The 19,939-nt window shown below is 36.6% G+C and overlaps 1 protein-coding gene across 3 annotated transcripts in view; it reads right to left on the bottom strand.

Moving 5' to 3' along the window:
- PCGF5 (polycomb group ring finger 5) overlaps window positions 1–19,939 on the bottom strand; it is a 102,655-nt gene that overhangs the window by 28,496 nt on the left and 54,220 nt on the right. For all 3 annotated transcript variants that reach the window (XM_074339397.1, XM_019739174.2, XM_019739164.2), the window contains exons 3-6: window positions 6,173–6,269; window positions 3,527–3,582; window positions 3,365–3,424; window positions 490–638 (exon numbers count right to left, since the gene is read on the bottom strand). In XM_074339397.1, coding sequence (XP_074195498.1) covers window positions 490–638; window positions 3,365–3,424; window positions 3,527–3,582; window positions 6,173–6,269 — 362 coding nt within the window. The remainder of the gene's footprint in view (window positions 1–489; window positions 639–3,364; window positions 3,425–3,526; window positions 3,583–6,172; window positions 6,270–19,939) is intronic.

A 19,939-nucleotide genomic window follows, 5' to 3' on the forward strand; every position in this document is an offset into this window, starting at 1 on the left:
ACTCATAACCAATTAATTATATTATTGATAAAAATGTATAAGCCATAAGACATGAATAACTTTTTTTGAGTTGCAAATAAAAATACAGAAATAAAGGAGAAATTTAGAAGAGGATGATTAAAGGGTTGGAAACAAGGCTGACAAGAAATGATCTGAGTTGGTTACCACACTTAAAAGGGAAAAACAATGTATATGAACTCCCAACAAAAGTATAAAAGGAGGTGGAGAGGAGAAATAGAGGTGTGATTCTCTGCATTAGCCACTAGGTGGTGGCATTGTCCCAGGACGGTTCAGTTGTAGGGGGTTGGAAATCAGGTGCCTGGAGTAAGCAATTGCTTGGCTATTTGTAGGTATGGGACCGACTGTCAGAGAATGCATTCTACTTGATTAATAAAAACTTTGGAAGCAAACATTTTGAAACATTAGGAAAATTCAACAACAAATTATATAAAATGATTATAAAATGTACAACTGTACTTGTCCACTCACCTTTACTACATTGTCCCCTGATTGTCCATTATTTCGTAAACAATCTAGACATATAGCAATTTGTGGGTCACTTCTGTGATAGTCTTTATCATCTTGATTTTCATCACCTTCTTCATCTACTTTAGGTTTGTCAACTTTTGAAGTGTCATCTGCAAAATTTAAACAAAACTAAGTTATATATTACTCAAAGTTGATAAGCAGCAGTACACTAATCACTGGAACAAAAATCAACTTTAAAAAACATTTTAACAGTTTTTGATGAAGAATAACTGAAAATTTTAATATCTTTAAAATGTTCCACCCAACTCAACAATGGAAATATTTTAAAAACCATCAATGACTTATTAACATAGCCTGAGATGGTTAGGCTCACTCAGATACCCAAATGAAAGACTCAGGACTAGCTATATTTGGTCAAAAAAATAATTGCAATTAGTGATTAGATCACTTAGAAAGTAGACAGGATATAAAAATACCTCCAAATTCTATATATATTCAAATTTAAAATCAAGTACTCTTTTCAAACTATAAAATATTCTTTCTTTAGGTTCACAAAATTTCAAATTAGTAATATTCATAAAATCAGCTAGTGAAATATGACTACAATGAATTGGCTTTTTAAACATGTACATACCATGTTTCCAAGAAAATAAGACGTAACTGGAAAATAAGCCCAAGCCATGATTTTTCAGGATGACAGCCCCTGAACATAAGCCCTAATGAGTCTTTTGGAGCAAAAATTAATGTAAGACCGGTCTTATTTTGGGGGAAACACGGTAGCTATATAACTTGTTAAAACTCCATTAAAGAAATCAGAATAGTATACTTTATATCCAAACATATTTAATACCTGCAGCCTACATAGAATGCAACTATATTTGTTGGCTCATTCATTTGAGTGCCTTTAACTCTACGTTAGATATGCATTGTGAAAGGCTTGAGGGAGTAATACTAAAACTAGAGTGCCCTCGTCCTCATCCTCATACCGGTCAGGACATAGGAGATATAGGCAAGTAAAGAAAACAAACAGATGGAGAAGTAGGGTAAGGCCTTTGATGGAAGAGATACAACAGACCATGTGGGCACATAGAAGAGGTAATAAACTCAAACTTTGGGTGAAGTATTCCAGATAAAATATCGCTAAGCTGAAACTTGAAAGAATTAGCCAGCTAGAAAGAATTAGCCAGCTAAACATTATAGAAAAGCCCAGAAAAATTAACAGGTTAGCTCCTCTCTGATGACTGTAGTATATAAGCATTATGGTTATATCATAAAAAGCAGGTGGGTTCCTTTCTTCTGCATTCTTTCTTCTACATATTTACATGGAACCCACATAGACCGTAGCTGCCTTTTATGAACCAAACTTCCAGCTCCGAGAAAAGATTCCAATTCTCCACTGAAACTAAAGACCAAATATTATAATACTTTTAAAAAGAGAGAAAAATAATGGGAAAAGGGAGAGAAACATAAAGTAGGCTATAGTCCTTCCCAAGTCAGTCTATAAGATACACAGGGTCATGGACTAAACCCCCCATATAGCTTCTAATGACAATCCCCTGGGCTCCTGTCCTCTTGAAAAGGTAGTCAAAAATCGGAATATTTAGTCAACTTTATATTATCTATATTTTTGTTATAGTACTACTGTCTAAATTATAATTTACACTTGGGTAAACTAAGCCTTTAGTTAAGTCACTTTTTGCCAGGCTTGGATTCTTTGACCATTTTGTTGATATACATAAAAAATAATCCCTTATTACCTTAGCCCAGTCATTTGAAACCATTTTCAAACCCTCCCCTGCTATAGGAAGCCAGCTCTGCATAGTTAAGTTGAACAAATAAAACTATGATCCCCATTTTCCAGATGAAAAGAGACACATTTTCTCACCCATCTTAATGGTGTATAATTGACAATCCTATGATCTTATGGGAAAACCAGGGGTGGGAGATAGTATGTTGTACTTTTTTTTCCTTTGTGTGAACTATATACTTACAAAAAGCCTTTTCTTTGCTCAGTAAAATTTGCCACTTTGCTGAAATTATTAAAAATTTACTGACTGCTGAGTCTCTCGGGGCCCAAAAGTGAAATTTGGACACTTAGCATTGGTGATGGGAAAAATTCCCATAAGCATCTAGAACGATCTTTCAAATTCCAGGATATATAAAAATTTGTATCACTTGGGCTCCACCTAAGAAAACTTCATTCCAAGATCCCCTTGCTATGCTCTTAGCCACATCTCAGTTCCCTCTCCTATTCAAACAAACATGCAAAATAAAATAAATAAAACAAAACCCCTCACTGTTTAGTAGCAGGCTATGGCTATTTCTTACTTCGATTTCCTTTAGCTCTCCAGCAAATATTGTATAATCAGTAGTCAGTTTTCTGTTTTATCTCCTTTTTCTCTCTTCCCAAAGTCTTCCCAAAGTCCATTTTCCTGTACAGTAGTACCTCGGTTTTCGAATGTCTCCGTTGACAAACATTTTGGTTTACGAACACCGTAAACCTGGAAGTGCTTCAGTTTTCTAATATGCCTTGGAAGTCGAACATGTCATGTGGCTTCTGCTGAGTGCAAGATCCTGAGGCCTAGCGGTTGGCTTTTTTCGAACGTTTCAGAACTCGAACTGTCTTCTGGAACGGATTACGTTCGAAAACCGAGGTACCACTGTTTTTCCTATTACCTTCAATTGGAGTGACTCCAGATTTACAAACATTTACATAAAAGGTACATAAGAGAAAGCTTCATAATATAAATAAAGGGGTACATGAATTTTCTACAGGAGAAATTTGAGCTTGAAGAGAGCGATTAGTTCATCAAAGCTACAAAAAAACTAACCAATTTGAGAGATGCTGTCAGATACAGATATAAAAAAAAGTCACCTTGTCCATTTTCTTGAGGCTTATTTTTCTTCCAAAATTCAGATTCACGCTCAAGTTCTTCTAATTTAAAAGAAAAAAAATATATAAAAATAATAGAAACAATCATGAAATCTTTAATAGAAATGTTGATTTCATAAAACAAATCTGCAAGAAGCAACTTACGTTCTCGTAGTCCAGGGACCAGTTTAAATATGATTTCCTCTAACGTATTATCCAACCTTCCAAAGGGGAAAAGAGAATATGCTAACAATGAAGACATCAAAATCCAATATATAGTCTGAGATCTTTTTATGTATTACAAAATATAGAACATACAGTTTCAGCATATCTACTGTACAAACTCCTCTGTAGGCAGAGCACACCTATTTCTAGCCCTTCCCACAGTGGTAGATTGATTACAAAAATGGTCTGAGGCCCCAGCTCTCCCTGTAGCTACACCCTCTGAAGATAATTTTGAATTCTTCCCTTGATTAAGGAATGGAGTCTATCTTTTCCCTACCTCAAGAATATGGGTTAGCTTTGAAACGTGCTTAGGCCAACAGAATGTGGCACAAGTGATATAGTGCTTAGTTCAAAGCCTAAGCCTTAAGAGGCATTACATGTTTTTTTTTTTTAAATTAAACTTATTGGGGTGACAATGGTTAGTAAAGTGACATAGGTTTCAAGAGTACAATTCTATAATACATCATCTATGAATCCCATTGTGTGTTCACCACCCAGAGTCAGTTCTCCTTCCATCACCATATATTTGACCCCCTTTCACCCTCTTCTTTTTACATGCTTTGGTGTGCTCTGTCTCCTTTAGACTCCTGCCAACCACGAGAACAAGTCTGGAAGATAAGGCCCCATGTACACGAGAACCAAGCTGCCCTGCTGAGGCCATCCTAGACTAGCTCACTGACAGCCCATCTCTAATACGACAGAACCCAGGGGAGATGGATCAGCAGAGTGTCCTGCCCAACCAGCAGCTCACTGCAGTCACGTGAGTGAGCCCAGCCAAGACCAGAACCACCACCTAGATCTGTGAACCACTCAGACTTGTGAGGAATAAGAAATGCTTTTACTATTGTTTAAAGCATGACTTTTAGGGGTGGCTGGTTATTATGCAGCAATAACTGATACACTGACTGTCAAAATCTCTACTACAACTCTGGCTTTTTCCTATAAATGAAATAATCTCCATTCCTCTCTTCTGAGAAATTTAGACCAGTTAGTCATTCCCTCTAAGGGCAATGATGTATGTAACTTACCCTCAAATGGTTTAGAAAAAATATATAGAGTAAACATGCAAGCATATGACAAAACAAATGCAATTAAATGTTAACAATAGACTAATCTGGGTAAGGAGAACACAAGTGTTCTTTATACTATCTTTCTTTTTGTAGTTTTTAATTATTTCCAAATAAAAATTTAAAAAATATATATGATATACTTTAGCTAAGGGCTTAGATTTGATTAAACAGTGACTGGATTCCTTCAAGTATCTAACAGTCAAAACCAAAAAGTTAATTTGCTACAACACAGCACTGTAAAATGGAGTAGGTAAAAATTACTATTCATTACAGTTTTTGATAGAAGCATCAGGAAAAGATTTAACAGGAAAAGTTTGCTCTATTCTCCTCTAAATTACTTAAATCAGAGTGTCTCGCCCTCAGCACTACTGACATTTTGGGCTGGATCTTGGGGAAGGGAGGACTGTCCTGTGAATTGTAGGATGCTCAGTAGCATCCAGCATCCCCAGCCTCTACCGACTAGATGCCAGCAGCACCCACCCAGTCCTGACAATCAAAAATGCCTCCAGACATTGCTAAATGTACATGGAGGGCAGAAGGGAGAAAAATCACCCCTGGGTGAGAAGTACTGGTATAAATCCAACTAGCAGAAGCCTTCCTCAGGACTACAGACTACAGGAGACCAAAGGCTCTCAATGTTAGCACATATCAGAATTATCTGGAGGTCTTGCTAAATAAGAGGTTCCACTCTGAGTTTCTGATTCAGCAGGTCTCAGAACTGTCATTTCAAACAAGATACTAATAGTGTAGGGACCACACAGTGAAAATCAGGGCTAGACCTTTATCTGTAAATTACTCTAAATATAAGCACTAAAACAGAAGAAAAAAATGTGAAATGTAAGACTTGCAAATCCAGATTTACAGAATGATGGCAAACATCACACAGAAACGTGTTACATATAAGGCTACCTAGAGAAAATCTAGCTGTTTTCAGATGTGTACTTCCCTAAGATCCCATAGCTGATCTGTGATAGAGCTACGGTAGGAACAGTGGGAAGAAAATAGACAGGTTCAGTGGTGAGGACACCTGGCTGGAAGCTGGGAAGTGAAATTTAAGTTTGCTGAGACCTTAGACAAGATCATGGTAAATTTCAGTTTCCTCATCTGGAAAAAAGGGTTTGGATTAGGATCTTACAGACACTTCTGGCTGTAAAAACATATGAATAGACTTAAATAAATGGCAGTCATTTAAAAAAAAAAATCTGTAAGTTTTACATAAATGTCTGTGTACTCTTTTTTGAATATATGATTAATTAAAAAAATTAATAGCACCAAGAATAGTCTCCCTCACTATTAGTCTGCTCTGTCCACTACCATGTAGCTCAACGAAAGTAGTGTATTGTGTAGAATATTGAAACTCTAAAGTGAAATAAAATACTTAAAAATGAAAATCATAAAATTCATACAACCTAAATTAACTGAGTCAAGGCACCAACAAATATGATGTATAATAAAAATTATTAAGCATTTATATGATTTATTTAAGTTAGATGAGCTGTAAAATGCATTTACTTACCTCAACATTTCTAATGGATTTGTTTCATGAACTTGGTTGCCACACCTTGGACAATCATTGCTATCTTCAAAGTGCTGGACAATACAAGTCTTACAGACTAAGAAGAAAGAAGGTGTTAGGTTAAAATGCATCGTTTGAACTTAAACTGGATGCAATTAGAAATAGTCCCTAAAAATTACCTACTATATAGAGCACCATTCTTTAATCAAACTGTATAAAACCTTAAAATTGTAACACTGAAAATAAAAAACCCAACTGAAATAAAGCCTACTGCCACAATAAAAAGTATATACCATTTTGCTTATTGTTTTTCTTAAATACAGTCACAAACCAAATAATTTATTCATACTACTATAAAAAAGCTAGTTCATTTATATAAAACAGATTTTTTTTTCATGGAAAGAAGCAGGACCCAAAAATGTAAAACCATTTAAGTCTACTTTTACTTCTTTTGCTAGAAATTTATTTGAATGCAAAATAAATAGTTCTTAAAAGAACTTGAGAGTTTTCAACATGTCTGGATTACTATTTATTGGCAGGGTGCCCCTGGGACAAACCAGGCACCACAATGGAACTTCTGTCCTTTGCAGTGTAAGAAGGGTCTGTACTTGCAGGTCCCATGATTCCATGAAGCACAAAGTATGTTAGTGGCATCAAGATGGTACACAAAGGCACAAGAGGTAAACTGGAAGAACAACTGAGAAACTGACACAGAAACATTAATATTTTAAATAAAGATTCTAAACAAAGATAACAGAAACAGGATTTGTGGATTTTTTGGCCACAATCTATGTAGCCTACATTTCCTCCAAATAATACTAATCTTTCTGGCTATGAATCTCTGTCACTTTTCCCATAAGCTTCTATTACCTACAATGCCAACTGTCTTGCACAAAAACCTTAGAAATATTTACAGCACCTGAGCTATAAAAAAAGTTTCAGCCAGTTCTCTATACCAATACCGCCTCCATTTCATTACCCTGTATAATCTGAAACTGCAGATCAGCTCCACCAAGCCCTCTGACAACTCCATGACAAACTATTTCCTTCCCCCTCATGCCCCACACTACCTAGAAGAAGTAAAATTTATCTAAATGACTGAGCAAGAGTAAACACTAAAGGATTCCTATCACTGAGATTAGGTCTGAAAATTCAAGCATATCACATATACTTGTAAGAACAACAATGGTCAGAGAAGAATTCTAGGTATCTAATTTTAAAATCATTAATACATATAGAGAATATCTTGGTATTTTCTTTCACTGAGTCAACACGTTTACTGAGGGCCAGACACAGTACTAGGAGTTGGAATTCAAGAATTGCAGGAAGAAACAAAACAAAGTCCATACCCTTATGGAGTTTATATTCTATTCGGGAAGGCAAACAAAGAATTTCATTAGTAATAAGTGAGATATTAAAAAAAAAAGGTGCACTGGGGTTGGCAGCTATTTTAGATAGCGTGATCAGGATAGGACTTTCTAAGAAGGTGACACCTGACCATATTTTTTGGTTGTTTAAGTACATCTGAATCCCATAATCTCTCCCCCTTTTTACCATTACATACAGCTATTGGGGTAACACCTCTTCACTACAATTCTCCCAAAATTTGGATGAAAGAGTATCAGAAAACCTTAAAAGTAAAAAGGCTTAGTTAGACTTCTGTCCTCCAAATCTCTTAGCCCAAAAAAGGTTCTAAAAAGTGTCTTCAAAAGTCAAACTAATGTTTGGGAAGGGAGAGCTGCTTTGTTAAGCCATGCTGAAGTGGAGGACAGAGAAGCAGAATTCCTTTAGAACATTGCTGGTATTTGCTCTTTCCCAGGGACACTAGGTAAGTCTCTGAAATGTGGGGGGAAAAGGAAAAAAAGGAGAGCTCAGAGGCAAGAATGAAGAGGTTTTACAAAGCCTGATCCTATCCTGGGTTCTCATCTTTGTTATTCAAAAGGTCTGTCATACTCAAGGGGTTCAAGAATTTCTGGTGATCTGTCTATCAGTCTTGGCCACATAGAGAGGCACGTGATACACCCAGAGCAAGCCCTCATCTGGGTCAGCCAACAGGGTCCAGGTAGAAAGAAGCCTTTCCTCCTGGGGGCAAAGATACTAATCTAGGTTGCTGAGAAAGAAATGTAAAGCTCATTCATCCAGAGGTACTCACAGTTTCAAGAATAAGGCTGTGTTAATTGCTTAAGGCCAAGGCAGCATCAGTGCCCAAGGCTGCCGATGGGGACTATTAATCTATATTCTAGATCTAAACTGTCAATATGGTAGCCACTAGCCACATGTGGCTCCTGAGCTCTTGAAATATTGCTAGTTCAAGTTAAGATGTGCTATAAGTGTAAAATGAAGCAGATTTCAAAGGCTAAGCATGAAAAAAACCTCAATTTTTTACATTAATTACATGTTGAAATGAGAATATTTTAGACACACTGGATTAAATATTAAAATTATTTTCATTTACTTTAAAAAAAAATGGCTACTGGAACATTTTAAATTACTGAGGTGGCTCACACTTTATTTCTACTGAACAGTGCTCTTCTAGAGAGAGAGAGAAAGTCCCATCTGGAGGTGAATTTATATTTCACACCATTTCAGATACAGCTGTTATTCTACTTTTGCAGATGAAGAAGAGGTTCCCACAGGCCAGGTAACCGTCTACTCTGATGAATGGCAGCAGAGAGACTTGAATCTAGGTTTTCTGATATGAAAACACAAATTTTATATCAAAGTTTGAAGACTTTTTTTTTTAACTTTACAAAGGAAAATAATGGAAATACCGTCTCCCCTAAACATTTTTAGCACCTCTATTAAATCTAATGACCAAGTAAACATGACAGATGAGCCATCCCATAGGGCATAGGAATTTACCTTATTACATTAAGTGTTATATTAAAGGAACTTTAAAAATTTATTTTTCAGAGGCAAAGGCCAAGAAATTGTTCTTAATTTTTTTTCCAAATAGTTTTAAGGAAGAGAAAAATGTTGAAATATAATATTTTTACTCATTTTCATTTTTGTTCAAATGATTTGGTGGTGGTTGTCATCATAATCACTGACAGTGACAGGGTTTATGTAGCAGGCATCACCCTAATGTTTCAACATATATTTAATTCAACACAATAATTTAATCCTCATTACAATGCTATTAATTAGGTAATATTATTAGGCCTCTTACAGGTGGAGAAAATAAGTACAGAAGAACGTCAGCAATTTGCCAAAAATCATGGAGTCAGTAAGTGGTGAAAACCAAGATTTGAATCAAGAGGCCATTTTCTTAACCAATGCAATGCCTCTATGATACACTGTCTTCTAATTTTATTTCTATAGGTCTACAATATATTTTAAAAAAATGCCTTACCCCTTAATTTGGGAACCTTAAATATTAATATGTCTATTTCTAGAATCAGATCTCCTTTTAAACAGGGCATTTTGCACAAAATAGCCCTTTAAAGTAGCTTATTTATTTCTTTAAAAGACCCCTAGAATACATCTCTCACATGCATTTAAAAGCTGTTAAATAAAGCACCTTATGCAAGTTAGAACCTGAGAAAACCCATGCCAGAAGTTCAGGGAAACTGAAAAAAAGTGAAATGAGGATTTGCTTTCCCTCAGAGGTTTAAAAAACTCATTACTACAAAACCAAACCTTTATTCTTAGTTTATAATTTGGTTTATACCAGCTGTTAAACACATTTTTGAAATATCTTAAAGATTTAATGCCAAGCTCTCTAAATGCTCAACTGCTGTACTGGTTAACTCAACTGGTCCAAGATACAAAGGCCCCAGTCTGGGTTAAGACTATATGGAAACTAATTAGGATCTTCATTCTCACCACTCTCTCTGCAGACAGATTCTGTAGCCACAAGAAATACATGGGTCAGGAAGGGAGCTAGGTTCACCCAAGATATCCCCGGTTGAAAACAAACAGCAACAAGTGCTAAAATTTACTGAGCCCTAACCAAATATAGGCTCTGGGCTCAGGCTTGGTATGGATTTATAAAACAGTCTGGACTATTACTACCCCCCTTTGGCAAATGAGGAATGTGGTACTAGAGAGCCTGAGCAGGCTGCCCACGGCTGCCCATAGCTGCCCAGCTGTGTAGCACAGACGGCATCCATCCCCAGGCTGTGCCACAACAGGCTTAAAACCCAAACCACTATGCAAGGCCTCATAAAGTCAGTAACATTTTGTCCTGGGCATCAAGATTTCATGTTTTTAACTCATCTTTATAATTAGCCATGGCAAACATCAAGAAACTTCTGCCTAAAGCTTACCAAGTTAAATCTTTCCTTATACTACTTCTTAGATTTGAACTAGGTTGTTGCACAAATTAACAGAGAAAGAGTCATTGTGTCATCTAAAGCAGTGGTTCTCAAGTTGAAATGGACACCACAATCACGAAGAATTTTTTAAAAATAACTTATTCATGGGCCCCATCCCAAACGAATTAAAACAGAATCTGGGAGATTAGCACCAGGACTCTACTTTGCAAAGCTCTTCACTGACACAGCCAAAAGATAACTGGGAAAGTCTGGCCAAAGGAGGCCAGAAGCTGACCAAAAAGTCAGCTGGTACCTCTCTTAGGTGGCCCCATTCCAGAATTTGGCCCTCTGCCAAATCATAATCAGAAGTCACTTTACTGTTCACCATTAGAAAAGCACTATCACAGGACAAAATATAATCAAAAGAACACGGGATTAACGTACCCTCTCCCTAAAACGCAGATTTACACGAGAAGCCAAGGCAGTACGTACGGCACAGTAGCTCCATCTTGAGGCAGAGCGCCTGGATCCGAATCTCAGTTCTGCTATTAGGCACATTACTTACTCTGGGCTTCTATGTACAAGGGAGAGAAGGGTACCGATCTCACAGCGTTATGAGGATTAAACGAGATAATATATGTAAAATATGTACATGAGCATCTGGTAACTTGTAAATACTCAGTAAATGTAAGCTATAATTATAAATTAGATCACTAGATGAGCATAAAATCATAACAAGGAGAATCAGAGTAACAGAATACTGAATGGCATCAGACTATGATTAATCTGATACATCCATTCTACACAACAGATGCTCTTGCTAAGAGAACCTGAAATGTCTATCATGTATTGGTATTAATATTCTGCAGCTATGTCTACCTTAGAGAGAGTCTTGCAACTCAAGTATGGTATTTTCAACACATTTCTTCACCTGAATGAGAACTGCCAATCTTTGCATGTATGATACTTCTTTTTCTGGGGTAGAAAGCGCAGGATTGGCTACACTTCTCCATTACACATTCCTTAACTTTATGTGTTTAACATAATTCCACCACTTGTCTAGGAGCTACCTTGTTCTGTCTCTTCTTGATCACTTTGCACATACCTAACCTGAAGCACTATTACATGTTGATTTCGTAGTTTAATTAATAGAGGGCTATCACACTTCTTTGTTTTCAAATTTTTGAAGGGAGGAGGGTTTGTCACGACAGGTACAAGGACCATTTGTTGTTGCTATCTTGGATGTATGGTCCACCCACATCTTCATGTATCGCAGAGAGCTAGCTTCCCAGCTTTGACGACACAAAGTAATCTACACAAATTTCTCTTCTTGAGCACTGATTCTGCTATTACTGACAATAAACCAGTAATAGTCTTTTCTCTCATGTCCTTGGTGTTGTCATTCATGAGTCATGTTCTGTTTATTAAAAGTGATCAAATGCTGACTTCTTTTAAAATCATCCTAATGTGTTGGTTTTCTGTCAATACAGAAGCATGTTTTTTCTTCTTTCCTTAACACATCACTATCTTTATGTGCTTTTCTTGATTAACACTGATTTGATAACTTTATTGAAAACTTTTATCTATTGATCTGCTAATAGTTTATAAGTAAACTGTGGTCATCTGCAAAGAGAAGAGGCATCAGTTTCCTGATTTTGATATATATTCTTACATGTGAGACTGACAATATTTTTTTAAAAGTTTTCCAGAATAGCTGTAATGTGCTTCCATGAGACAGTATCTCCTGGTTTTACTTATACAAGACACTTGTGAACATTTTTGTTATAAATGACACACTTCTTTCAAAGGCTTACATGAGTTGCAATTTCATGAAGACCACTAAGCATTACTCTCTACTGAGAAGACTGCTTTACTCTTGTTTTGCCATGACAGAGGAACAAGCAGCAAAGCAGAACTTGAAGAGGGTCAGGACAGAGTTTTGGGATTTAAATATGGTAGGGGGATCTTAGATCAAGCAGGCCAGGAGACCAAAAGATCCAGGAAGGCTGGACTTCAATAGACAGGCTTATGGAGTTAAGCAGGACTCCAAGGTCAGGGCAGAGTCTGGTAGCTCAGTGAGTGCAGCAATGCACTCGTTCCCCCTTCCTCCCCCATCAATATAAATTCCGTGATCAATCAGAATAATCCCTTCCTCATACACACTCCCTCAATAGCTCTGCTCTTTTCTACCTCTCTCCTCTTTCACCGCACTCAGTTGAACTATTACCCCTGGCTATATCCAACATACTCTGCTTCTACAAGATTACAACTGAACAGTGTGGGAGAAAAGCATGCACCATGCTGATTGATTGCTCACCTGAAGTTCATGACCATGAACCTCAAGTAGGTCCTTCATCGGCCAGGCGGTCATACTCAACGCACCAAGTCCATTATGCTCTTCATCAATACTTCATACCTTCTCCTCTCTCCTCAAATCCCCAACATATCCTCCCCCAACCTCTCTCTCCACTGATGATCTTGCTTCCCCTTTTACTGAAAACAAAAGGAAAAAACTAAAGAAAATTCGTACCACCACACCTACTCACTAGCACCTATACTTTGTGCTCTTGCCTATTTCCAGAATTTTCCTGTGCCTATCTAAAGATAATCTCTGTTCCGTGCACTAGATCCGCTCCCAATGACCTAAGAACACTGCTCCAGTATTCTCTCCTTTCACCTATGTTAGTCTTTTGCTATCTACTGAAGCTTCCCATCAACATTCAACCATATTCACCATCTTTAAAAACAAAAACGAAACTTCTGTTGACCCTACTTCTGTCAGCTATCACTCCATTTCAGGGATGCCCATGCTCATTCTCTACAATTCCTCTGTTCCCATTCTTTTTTCACTTTCTTTACCTTTATCAAGATGAAATACTTACATAATCATAGTACAATTATCAAAACCAGGAAATTAAAAATTTCCAACCTCTCACACCTATCCAGACTTTCATTCCCTACCACTCCATCGAAACGCTCCACGAGACTGCCCATGACCTCCGTGTTGCTAAGTCTGGTGCTCTATTCTAGTCCCATCTTACTCAACACAGCGGACCGAGCTGCTCCTCCTCCTCCTCCACTGTGTGTACTATGCTTCCCAGGATCCCACGCTTAGTTTTCTTCCTGCCTCACTGACTCCTCCTTCTCAGTGCCCCCAAGCTCAGTCCTCGGTCCTCTTCTCTATCTACACTCACTCCCTTGGTGCTCTGTTTCCATATGGTCTATATGCTGATACTCTCCAGACTCATATGTCCAACTCCCAACTGGGCACCTCCATTTGGCTGTCTCATACGTTATGTGCAATTTCCAAAAACAGCCTCCTGATATTCCACCCCCAGCCTTCCCTATATGATTAGATGACATCTTCATCCCTCAAGCTTCTCAGGCCCCAAATCTTTAAGATTGACTTGACTCCTTTTTCTTTTAGGACCCCCCACATATTTCATTAGCAAATATGGCTTTACCTTCAAAATACTGTGTTTTCCCCCCAAATAAGACCAGGTCTTATGTTAATTTTTGCTCCACAAGACGCATTAGGGTTTATGTTCAGGGGATGTCATCCTGAAAAATCATGTTAGGGCTTATTTTCGGGGAAACACGGTATAACCAGAATCTGACCACTTTTACCACTACCACCACCTTGGTGCAAACCATCACCACCTCTTGTCTGGATTATTACAACAGCCTCTTTACAGGTCTGTTTTCAATAGTAGTTTGAATGATGCTTTTAAATATAAATCCAACCATGTCATTCCTCTACTCCAAACTTCTGCCTGACATGGGCATTTCTCTCAGAGTAAAAGCCCAAACCCTTAAAACAGCCCTATGAGAACTGCGCTGTGCCTGTGGCCCACGCCCACCCCCATCACCTCTCTATACACTCCCCACTCACTGCTGTCTGGCCATACTGGCCTCTTGGCCATTTCTCAACATGCCAGGCACACCTGCCTTACAGCCTTTGCTCTTGCTATTCCTTCTACCTGAAATACCCTTCCCTCAGATATGTGATAGGCTCAGGCCTTTACCTCCTTACATCTGTTCAAATGTCATCTTCTTAATGAGGCTTACCCTGAACACAGACTTATTTTAAATGTGAACCCTTTCCCACTGGCTGTGGATTCCCCGTACACAGCACTGACTCTCCCCTTTTCTACAGCACTTACCACCTTCTAACCTACACTATGATTCACTTTATTGCCCTCTACGTTGCCTAATGTACCCCAGATGCCCAGAACTGTACCTGGAGGAGGAGCTGCTCAGTATATATTTGTAGAATAATGAGGATACAAGGGTTAGGAATAGTAAAGGGAGCCACGATTCTAGGGCTTACAAGTGTACTATTGTAGTCAAATCAGAAATCAGCCTACATTTTCAAAATAAAGCAAGGGAAGAGATTCTGAGTTTACCAGTAATTTTTTTTTGACAACTAAAATGAGTTAATTTAATATAAACTAAAATCTATTTTAGTTTTCTAAAATACAATGATCAATTTCTATTAACAGAGTAAAGAAATGTCAGTAGTTCAGCCTTCTGAGGGAACACAACGTTTGTTTGCTGGTTTTTAAATTTTTGATACAATATATTAGTCTGGTAAAAACCAATACGTTATGAAGCATCCATAGTTATGAAGTCTTCAAAGAATCGAAACAGAAATTATCTTTTGTCTTCTCTACAGGATAGACTATACTTGTTCTTAATGTTTACATTTTTGCTAGACTCTTAAACATACCTGTACAGTGACCATGATTTCTAACTCTGAATACTTACATATTTTATATTACATTTAAAAAAATCTGTCAGTGGTATCAGTTCCAACTCATTCTGACCTAGATATAATTTATTCTCAGGAGCCAATATGAAAAACAATTTCATTTTTCATTTGTTATCCCCTAGTTTTCTTTTAGTGCCTACTATGCTTTCAGCTGTTTAAACATTCTTTACTATCTAATGCATCTTTTCCTAAGCTAAAAGAACCACACATTTCATATAATTCTTCTATAACATCATTATAATAATAGATGACACCTAAATTGGTTAAGAATTATACTTTCTTATTTAAAGAGAATCATAATTACTTTCATGAACGCGAGACTAGTTTCTGCCAAAATACTATTTGAAACATGTAACATCAGTAAAAAATGACCTCATTTCTAGTACAACCTAAAATGTTATTATTTGCACCCAGTGAGACTTTAAATAGAACTTCTGTTTAGGTCTTTGATTTTTTTTCATTTTTCCTTTTAAAAAGATAATTTATTTAAACAAACAAACACAAAACAGTTCACCCATTTCTCCCCTGCCTCTGGCAACGACCAATCTGTTATCTGTATCAGCTTGGGTTTAAAAAATAATTTTTTTAGGTTCTACTTAAAAGCGAGATCATATGGTATTTTTCTTCCTCCAATTTATTTCATTTAGCATAACATCCATCTATGTTGTCATAAATGGCAAGATTTCATTCTTGTAAGTGAATATTCCATTGTGTATGTGTGTGTACATATATACATAAACATACCATATATATACGTATGTAGGTGTGTGTGTGGGGGTGGGTGGGGTGGGTGTGCGTGTGCATGTGTGTATATATATGTATATATTGTGTTTCCCCGAAAATAAGACCTACCCCAAAAATAAGCCCAGTTAAGATCATCAACCAGATGGACGCATTTAGTACGTTATGACAATGTTCCAGAAGAAGATAACATGACTGTATTTGAATAAATGTAGATTTTTGTACATGAAAAAATAAGACATCCCCTGAAAATAAGCCCTAATGGAGCAAAAATTAATGTAAGACCCGGTCTTATTTTCGAGGAAACATGGTGTGTGTGTGTGTATTTTTTCTTTATTCTTTATTCGTTGATGGACACCTAGGGTGTTTCCATATCTTGGCTACTGTAAATAATGCTGCAACGACTATGAGTGTACATATATATCTTTTTGAGCTAATGGCTTTTTGTGTGTTTTTTTTCAGATAAATACCCAGAAATAGAATTGCTGGATCATACGGTAGTTCAATTTTTAATATTTTAAGGAAACTCCATACTGTTTTCCATAGTAGCTACAACAATTTACAATCCTACCAACAGTGCACAAGGGTTCCCTTTTCTCCACATCCTTGCCAACATTTATTTCTTGTTTTTGATAATCGCCATTCTAACAGGTGGGAGGTGATACTGCATTACCATTTTGATTTTCATTTCCCTGATGATTAGTGATGTTGAGCACTTTTTAATGTATCTGTTGGCCATCTATATATCTTCTTTGGAAAAATGTTTATTCAGATCATCTGCCCTTTTTTTTTTTTTTTTTTTTTTGCTATTGAGTTGTATGAGTTCTTTATATATTTTGGATATTAGCCCCTTATCAGATATGTGATTTGCAATTGTTTTCTCCCATTCAGTAGGTTGCCTTTTCATTTTGTTGGTTTCCTATGCTGTGCAAAAGAAGCTTTTTAGTTTGATGTAGTCCTACGTTTATCTTTGCTTGTTTCCTTTTGCTTTTGGTGTTAAGATTCAAAAAATCATCTCCAAGACCTACATCAAGAAACTTACTGCCTATGACCTCTGCTACAGAGTTTTATGGTTTCAGATCTTACATTCAAGTATTTAATTCATTTTGAGTTAATTTTTGTGTATGATGTAAAAAAACCCAAAAAACAGCGGTCCAGTTTCATTCTTTGGCATGAGGCTGTACAATTTTCCTAACACAATTTATTGAAGAAACTGTTCTTTTCCCATTTTATATTCTTGTCTTCTTTGTTGTAAATTGACCCTACAGGTGTGTTTACTTCTGGGCTCTCTATTCTGTTTCATTGATCTATGTGTCTGTTTTTATGCCAGTCCCATGCTGTTTTAATTACTATACCTTTGTAATATAGTTTGAAATCAGGGCGCATGATGCCTCCAATCTTCTTTCTCAAGATTGCTTTAGCTATTTGGCTTCTTTTATGGTTCCATACAAATTTTAGGATTGTTTGTTCCATTTCTCTGAAAAATGCCATTGGGATTTTAATAGGGATTGCACTTAATCTGTAGATTACTTTGGTTAGTATGGAAATTTTAACAATATTAATTCTTCCAATCCATGAGCACGGAATATCTTTCCATTTATTTGTTTTCTTTTCAATTCTTGTATTAATGCCTGTAGTTTTCAACACACAGTTCTTTTACCTCCTTGGTTAAATTTTCCCAGATAGTTTATTCTTTTTGATGCAATTTTAAATGGAATTGTTTTCTTCATTTCTCTTTCTGATAGTTTGGTGTTAGTATATAGAAATGCAACAGATTATGATGTATTGATTTTGTATCCTGCAACATTACTGAATTAATTTATTAGTTCTAACAGTTTTTTATTCCATAGGCCTTTGATTTTTATTCTATAAACAAGTCCTGATGCTAAAAATCAAATTTTATAAAGAATACATTTTTAGAAAGTTCAACTTATATATTTTCTTCATTATAATGGCTACTTATTTAGAATCAATGATAAATTCAGATCCTGACTGGGTACATGACGAAAGGTATACAATCATGAAAACAGAAGAGTCTTGTTATATATGCATTTTAAATTCATGTTAAAGAAATTTTAGAAAATATAGCCAAGCAGAAAGAACAAAAAATAAAATTGGGGAAATGAAATGACAATTTATTATGGAGATGTGCTTCAGTCAGCTATCCAGGATTCAGAACCCAGCTCTAGCATTTATTAGCTGTATTACCTAACCTTTCTGTGTCTTGTCTCTGTGAAAAACACTGGACTAAGAATCTGAAATGCTCTGTCCTCAAACCTTCTCATAGCTTGCTCCTTTCCATCATTTTGGTCTCTGCTCAAATGGTAACTCCCAAGAAAGACCTTTTTGTTTTATTTTTCTTCATAGCATATTACACATAGCACCTTAAATTATACTGTTCACTTGCTACTGCCTGTCTCCTATTAGAATATAAATTCTAGGAGGGCACAGACTATGCCTGTCTTGTTCACTGCTGTGTTCCCACTGTCTAAAATAAAGACTGTCACAATGTAGGTGCTAATAAACATTTCAATGATTAAGTAATACCACCTAACTAGAAGGGTCCTGGGAAGATTAAATAGACAATGAATGTAAAGCTCATGACCCCAAATAGGACAAACATTCAATAAATCAAAGCTATTAGTTTAATTTTTTATTAGCATTTATTTTAATTACTGTATGATTATAAGTACAAACTGCCTAATTCAAGAGATGTTTAAATGTCTGGTACAGAGCGGTGCTTCTCAAACTTCAGTGCACCAGAGAATCACCTGAAGAGCTCGTTATCATACAGATTTCTGGCCTTCTCCCCAGAGATTGATTCAGTGGGTCTACAGTAAGGTCCACAAATTTCTAACAAGTTCCCAGGTGATGCTGCTGGTGGATGCTGCTAGTCTGGAGACTGCACTTTGAATAATATTTTTAAACATTGAGTATCAATGTATCAAAACTTCCCTATACCTTAGTTAAATACTTGTGTATTTATAAGTTATTCAAAAACAGTAAGTGGCCGGTAGTACTTAAATTTTACCACGTTATGATTAAGTTATTCCCTCATTCTTACATATTACCACATAAAATCACTAAGTCCCTTAATGGTCACATCAATTATATTTAAGGGCAAAAGAAAGAAAACTTTCCTGTCTTGTACCACAGAATTCTATGTCTATAATCTTCCCTTTTTTCTGAGGAAAGAATCATTAGATTCTTAAAAAGAAATTTAACCACAAAAGTTAAGCACCAATGCACTGTATTCTTCACAGTTTAATTGCTGGACCAAAGCTCCTTTGTTCTTAGTTTAAATGAAAAGTTTTCATTTTAACCACCAGCAAATACACTGTAAGCAACCTCAGAAAGTTTCTCAGGACCCTGGCACAAGAGATAGAGCATCCCTTAATCTAGAGCCATCAATCTCTAGTCCCCATTCCAGCGTCTCCCTACTTAAGACCCAACAAGACTCGCACTTATATTTTGGAAGACAGTTTGTCAAAATTCCTAATTCCTAACCAACACTGCCTACATACCTTTCAATCTACATATCACTGCATTTGAATATTTGAAAGGAAAAACACACAAAACAATCAACTGATTGGCTACTTTATTTATTCATTTAAGCTTTTATTGAGCCCTCAGGTACCTTAGTATCTGTACTAAGGATACACTTAATTCAAATCTATCTGTAGTAACAGATGGGTGGCGTATCTTGGAGGAGATGAGTTTTGAAGGATGGGTAATTGCTAGCCAGGCATACAGGAGAAGTGCATTCCAAGCAGAACAAGCTGCTGAACCAAGTATTTGCGTGTGCGCGCGTGTATGTGTGTTGGGTGGTGGCACAGAAGTCAGTCACACCTAAGCAGCTTTAATTTCTCCTGAGGGAAATAGGGTATTTTTAGGAAATTTTGGGTCAGCTGAAGAGTGATGAAGACAGCAAGCTGTTTAAAAGACCACCACTATGACATAGGTTAGGAGTGGGCTGTAGTGACTTCGGTGAGAATGAGG

This window comes from Rhinolophus sinicus, linkage group LG07 (genome assembly GCF_036562045.2).
Source record: "Rhinolophus sinicus isolate RSC01 linkage group LG07, ASM3656204v1, whole genome shotgun sequence".
NCBI classification, from domain to species: domain Eukaryota; kingdom Metazoa; phylum Chordata; class Mammalia; order Chiroptera; family Rhinolophidae; genus Rhinolophus; species Rhinolophus sinicus.